This window comes from Strix uralensis, chromosome 15 (assembly GCF_047716275.1).
Source record: "Strix uralensis isolate ZFMK-TIS-50842 chromosome 15, bStrUra1, whole genome shotgun sequence".
Classification (NCBI taxonomy): Eukaryota; Metazoa; Chordata; class Aves; order Strigiformes; family Strigidae; genus Strix; species Strix uralensis.
In genome coordinates, this window is record NC_133986.1 from 11,392,723 (window position 1) to 11,399,018 (window position 6,296).

General features: G+C 61.8%; 1 protein-coding gene across 1 annotated transcript; it reads left to right on the forward strand.

Annotated features, from left to right (window-relative positions):
* Positions 1–1,726: 1,726 nt before the first annotated feature.
* On the forward strand, positions 1,727–4,467 carry LOC141950401 (zona pellucida sperm-binding protein 3-like). The gene is made up of 9 exons (XM_074885147.1): positions 1,727–1,796; positions 2,103–2,275; positions 2,720–2,832; positions 3,021–3,124; positions 3,218–3,389; positions 3,500–3,611; positions 3,721–3,901; positions 4,005–4,169; positions 4,253–4,467. Exons 1-9 carry the CDS (start codon positions 1,727–1,729, stop codon positions 4,465–4,467), a joined length of 1,305 nt encoding a protein of 434 aa, XP_074741248.1.
* The last annotated feature ends 1,829 nt before the right edge of the window (positions 4,468–6,296 follow it).

Below are 6,296 nucleotides of genomic sequence, written 5' to 3' on the forward strand. Positions count from 1 at the left end.
CCGGGGAGGTCCCCGCTGGCTGGAAGCTCACCAGCCGTATCCCAGTTTGCAAGAAGGGGTTGTACTTCCAGGGAACTACAGATCTGTGAGTCTAAACTCAGTTCCTGGAAAAATTATGGAGAATATTAATCTGGGTACTCCCGTAATGCATTTAAAGAATTATGCAACCATCAGGCAGAGTCAACATGGGTTGAGGAAGGGAAAGTCCCGTCTAACTGGTTTGGTGTCCTGCTACAATAAGGTCACTCACCTTGTAGATGACGGGAAGGTGGTGGATGTTGTTTTTCTGGATTTTAGTAAAGGTTTTGGTCCTGTCCTTCACAGCATCCTTCTGGAGAAGGTGTCCAGCTGTGAGATGAGCAGGGACAGGGTGCGTTGGGTGAGCAACTGGCTGGACGGGGCTCAAAGTGGGGTAGGAAATGGGGCTACATCTGGCTGGAGACCAGTCACTGCCGTTGATACCAAACTGGGAGGTGCTGGTGGCTCTCTCGAGGGACAAGAGCCCTGCAGAGGATCTGGCTGGATGGGAAATAGCAGGAAATTTAAGAAGAAATGCTGGATTCTGCACCTGGGATGGGGTGCACTGGTGGGGAACCTTCCTTACTGGTGTGGGTGAGCCCGCAGGGGCCACGGTTACGCAGCAGCTCTGCCTCCTGCACCGCGCTCTGGGCAGGACGTGGGGGCTCGGGGCAAGCTCCGGGTCCACCGACTGGGTCATCTTCTGCCCCAGGCTGCTTGCCATGGGCTACAGGGGTGTCATAGGCTCCCAAGGGCTGTGCTCCCATGACCAGCCTGGCCCGTCTCACTGTCCCCACTGTCACCCCTTCCCCTGCTTGCTGCCCCACACCAGAGCCCGGAGGTGTCTGGGATGGGGAGGGTGGGCTGGGGGTGTCCCCCCTTGTCGCAGCACAGCCCAAGGGACAGGGGTCAGTGCCCTTCTGTGCCTCAGTTTCCCCACAGGCTCTGCAGTGGGAAGGTGCCCCAAGAATATGCTCATCACCCTGCCTGTGGCGACTACCCTGCTTTTAGGGACCGGAGATTGACCCCCACCTTCTCCATCACCCCCCCAGGGCAGGGACAGGGACTGGTGGGGCAACAACCAGGAGCAGGGGAAGGAGCAGAGCTGGAGAAAGGACAGGGATGGAGATGGGGGCTCTTGATTTGCACCGTGGGAGGAGGAGAGGGAACTGGGGGTTTTAGTCTGGAGAAGAGGAGGCTGAGGGGAGACCGCATCGCCCTCTACAACTCCCTGAAAGGAGGGTGCAGAGAGGGGGGATGAGTCTCTTGATCCAAGGAACAAGCGACAGGACAAGAGGGAATGGCCTCAAGCTGCGCCCGGGCAGGGTCAGACTGGCTCTTAGGAAGTATTTCTTTGCAGAAGGGGTTGTTGGGCGTTGGAATGGGCTGCCCAGGGCAGGGGTGGAGTCCCCATCCCTGGAGGGGTTGAAGAGTGGGGTTGACCCAGCGCTGAGGGATCTGGTGGAGTTGAGAACGGTCAGTGTGAGGTTCATGGTTGGACTGGATGATCTTCAAGGGCTTTTCCAACCCAGATGATTCTGGGATTCTGAGAGCTCTGTGGAGATGAGCCACAGGTGGGTGCGAGGGGCTGGGCGTGGGGCTGCAGGGAACCACCCAGCCTCCCATTGGGAGACCTGCGGCTGCTGACCTTGGCCCAGGTGTAAAAGCCATCAGTGGAGGCTGCCCCTCCTCTTCATTCTCCATCACAATGAAGGCTCTTGGGAGAAGGTGTTTTTTGCTCTTTCTTGCTGCTGCAGCCTGGGCACAGGATGCTCTGGGTAAGGGGCTGGGGGGGGGAGTTGTGCTGAGTCTGGCTGCCCTCCTTGGGGAGGGGGAACAGGCAGTGCCCCCCTGGGCTGGGCTGTGGGGTGCCTCTGCCCTGGGCGTGGCTGTTTGCTGTGAGGTGGTGGGTGCAGGCAATGCCTGGCTGCCACTGGAGGGGGACTACGGCTGTAAATGTGGAAACAGGGGAACTTGAGGGGATATTTGTGCTGGGGGCTTGCCTGACTTGCTCCCCTGGGAGCAGGTAGCCAGGGGGTCCCTGGCAAGCTGGCTCAGTCCTCCCTCTCCTCACCTTGCTGCAGTCTCTGTTACATGTGGCCACGCATGGCTTTCCGTGGGGGTGCCGGCCGGCCTCCTGGGGAGTCGTGTGGCCAGTGAGGAGCTGACGCTGGGATCTGGCTGTGGGGTGACTACTGCTGACAGGGACGGCTACCGGCTGGAGCACCCGCTTGTGGGCTGCGGGACCACCCTGGAGGTGAGGAGACAGGGGTGACCCATGTGTGCTGCACCCATGTGGGGGTGGGTGTAGGATGGAAGGGGAGGGACCATGTCTCACAGGGGAGGGCCAGTGTCAGGGTACCTCTGGCTGGGGAGGAATCCATGTGGGAGAGGTGTGGTGGGTCCTCCACAGCCACCCACCTCCCTGGGGTGCCTGGGCCATAGTTGTCAGTGCACCCATGTGCTGGATGAGCTGGCTCTTAGGAAGTATTTCTTTGCAGAAGGGGTTGTTGGGCGTTGGAATGGGCTGCCCAGGGCAGGGGGGGAGTCCCCATCCCTGGAGGGGTTGAAGAGTGGGGTTGACCCAGCGCTGAGGGATCTGGTGGAGTTGAGAACGGTCAGGGTGAGGTTCATGGTTGGACTGGATGATCTTCAAGGGCTTTTCCAACCCAGATGATTTTATGTCTGCTCATTCCCCCAGCTCCTCCCAGACAGGATCCACTACAGCAATGTCCTCCACTACCGCCCTTTGGTTGGGGGGCCTGTGGCTCGTGCCAGACCCTTCTCCCTCCCTGTGGATTGTTACTACCCCAGGTAAGCAGGGAGCCCCGTGTCCCCACACTCCTGGGTGCAATCCATGATGGGAACCCTCAGTGCTGGGCCCATCCTGGGCAGGGTGGGTGCTATGGAGGGGTGCCTGCCTGTGGGGGACATGGCAAGAAGGGGTGCCCTGCCTGCCCCTGGGAGCCTGTCACCCCAATTGAGGATGCTTTGTGGTGCAGGATGGGCAGTGTTTCATCTGGGGCCATCCAACCCACCTGGGTCCCCTTCAGCTCCACCGTCGCTCACCGGAGACGCGTGCGCTTCGCCCTGGATGTGTATGACAGTGAGTGGGGAACCCCCAGACTCCCTTGTTCCCCTGTGTGTGTGTGTTTGAGGGGTACACACACACAACACAAAACCCCCTCCTGCTTTCCAGGTACATGGTCCTCCCGCCTGCACCAGCCCACTTATTTCCTGGGGGAGCTGATCAACATCGAGGCATCGGTGAGCACCAAACCCCGCCTGCCCCTGAGGGTCTTTGTGGACGAGTGCGTGGCCAGCCCGAGCGCGGCGGCGTGGCTGAAGTACAAGGTCATCGCTGACAACGGGTGAGTGCTGCGGCTGGGCACGGAGTGCCCCCCAGATTGCTGATCTCCCTCTTCACCAGAACTCTGAGTTGGTCACAGTGCCTGTTTCACCCCGTTTTCCATCCCCGTAGGTGTCTGTTGGATGGGCAGCTTGGTCGTTCCCGCTTCCTACCCCAGCGTGGGGACAGCTTCCTCCGCTTCCAACTGGACACCTTCCTCTTCCCAAATGCCTCCAATAACCAGGTCTGTGCCAGCGGCATCTGGGGGTGTGGGGAAGGGGTGGCTGGGGGTGGTTGTGGGCAAGCCATGGGGCAGCTCAGGTGGTGTGGCAGGAGGATGCTTGTCCCCGCAGATCTACCTGCGCTGTCACCTCAAGGCTGTGGCAGAGGGGGCTGGCAGCACCTCTGGCAAATCCTGCTCCTATGACCGCGTGGCAGCCGCCTGGCGCTCCCCGGATGGGGCTGACTGTTCGTGCTGCGGCTCCCCGGCCGGCTGCAGGGGCCGGCGTCGACGTCAGCTGACTGGTAGCAGAGGTAAGAAGACCCCCCCCTGAGCCCATGGGGGAGATATAGGGATCCATGAGCCCTACAGGGAGATGCTTGTGCCCAGTGGTACCTGATGGGCTTCTCCTTGCAGGGCTCCTGGGGGAAGCCAGCATCCTCCTCGGTCCCCTGGGGCTGGTTTCGGCTCTGCCCAGCTCGTCCCCAGCCCCCACTGGGCTCCCCAAGGCACCAGAGCCCAGCACGGCACCGCCTCGTCGCCCCTCAGTCCCCATGGTGCGGGAGGAGAAGAGGGACTTGGGTGAGTGTGAGCTGCCCCACGCTGCTGGGGGGTGGTTGGGGTGACCCTGCTGTCCCCCTCACCCCACTACCTCTCCCCCACAGGGCCAGCTGTCCCTGGCACCGTGCTGGCCATGGTGGCCATGTGCTTCACCCTCCTTGCTGTCAGCGTGGTCGGCTGCTACTGCTCGGTGCGGCGGTATCGGAGTGGGCACGGGGTGGGGGAGCCCTGTGATGTGGCTATGGCCCCCACAGCAGCTGGTGGTGCCCAGGCCACCCCTAGGAACTCCTCTGCTCCTGCAGACCCCGCTGTGGTCTGAGCCTCCTTCTTTTAGAAATAAACATGTAGCAGAAAGACTGTGCCAGGGCAGTGTGGAAGGGGGGGTGGTCTCCAGGGGTGAGTGGGTGTGGGATGTGACGTGTCCCCAGTACCTCTGTGTCCCCCAAAAGGGCCCGCTGACCTCTCTGGGGTGTTGTTGGACACCCCATGCTGCCCACCATAGAGTGGGGAGCAGGGCTGGGCCACTGGCAAGTGTGGCTCCTGTGCTATATTTGGGGTGGGGTGGTGGTGAGGGTAGAGCCCTGGTTCCCCCTCTGCCTTGGGGGATGGGTGAAAAACAGCCATTGCTGACATAGGGACACCAGTGTGGTGAGCCCCCGGCACAGCTGCAGCCCCCCCTCCCTGGGGATGCTCTGGTGGCTTTGCAGAAAATGGGGGTAAGGGCAGAGCTGGGGGGGGGGCAGGTTTGTAGCATCCCATGTGGAAGCTCGTGGGCACCTTGGTTCACGCGGCTGCGTGGCCTTAAGCTGCTGGGGGGGAGATGGGCTGGTGGGGTCTTGCCACTCGGCCATGGAGGGTCTGGGGGGGGGTCCCTGGGCTTGGAGGGACGTGGCTCACAGAGCCCTCGTGCCACTTTCCCTCACGGTGAAGTGAGTTGTGCCAGTCCTCAGCTGCTGGTGCCCTCGGCCACTCACGGCATGGGCAGTGCCAGGCGCAGGATGATGGCGTGGAGGGCGGTATTGTGTGGCCCCCGGTGTACATCAGGCTTTAATTATTTATTGACTTTGTGGTTTGTTTGTTTTACCTCCCCCTACATGGAGTTCTTGGCTGGACACCCTGAAACCGTGGGTCAGCACCCTGGGTGCGAAGCCACTGCGGGGGAGCGAGTAGCTGGGCTTTGGGGGGTGGGGTGGGGGGACACGATGGTGACAGGACCTGCTTGGGGTTGTCACCTCCTGCAGCCGGGGAGCATGGACCTTCCTAGCACAGCTGGGGACCAGCCTTGCCTGGGAAAAGGGGGTGCCAAGGAGCTCTGCTCCCCACAAATCCTACCCGGGGACCAGCACCCCCCCCCCCCCCCCCCCCCCGCACTGCTCTCCACAGCCCCCAGCTCTGCAGAGAGGAGACGGTTCGTGCCTAATGGCCCTTGATGGATCTTTCTTCCAGGAACCCGCTGCAAAGAGCTTTTCTTTTTTTTTTTTTTAAATTCTTTCTGAGCTCCTGTAAACACGGCTTTGGGCTGGGGGCAGCTCTCAGCAGGGCTTAGCTCAGTCAGGAGGTGGGGAACACACACAGCACACTGGGGGGGCTTTTTGGGGCAGTCTTGCTTCCCTTAGCACCCCACTTTCCTCCTCTCCCTTTTATCTGGCCCTGGGGATCCTGGGGGCTGGGATAGGAGCATCTTTCCCTGGGGGGGGGGCACGGTGCCCTGGACCCCTTCCTTGAAGGTGGTGTGGGGAGAGGGGCAACACTAAGCAGCTCCCCCCTGCCCCACGCAGCTGGGGTACCCCACTTTTCTCTCCACACGGGGGCTGCACCCACAGGTGGGTTGGTTTTGGGGGACTGCTTCTTCCCCTCATTACCCCCCCAATATTTCCCTTCTGCTGCTTCCCCTCTTTAAACACCGCCCCCCCCCCCCCAATATTTCCTCTCTGCTTCTGTGTCCCGGGCAGGGCAGTGGGGGTTCATCCATGGATCTGGACGGGGGGGGTGTTCACCCCGTGGGTCTCGGGGCCACTCGTGGGTTGGGCGGTGGCCCCGGGGATGCTGCAGCTGCTGACATCAACCGCTCTGCGCCAATGAGCGCCCGGGGGGGGCGGGGGGGGGGGCGGCCCCGGCTGGGACCGGGCTGTTCCGGGGCCGGAGGGG

What these genes read in the sequence shown, in the direction of transcription:
- LOC141950401 (XM_074885147.1), top strand. Translation starts at nt 1,727, where the DNA reads ATGAAGGCTCTTGGGAGAAGGTGTTTTTTGCTCTTTCTTGCTGCTGCA. An exon ending in CTGGGCACAGGATGCTCTGG is followed by an intron (nt 1,797 to 2,102) that starts GTAAGGGGCTGG and finishes ACCTTGCTGCAG; the next exon opens with TCTCTGTTACATGTGGCCAC. An exon ending in CAAATGCCTCCAATAACCAG is followed by an intron (nt 3,612 to 3,720) that starts GTCTGTGCCAGC and finishes TTGTCCCCGCAG; the next exon opens with ATCTACCTGCGCTGTCACCT.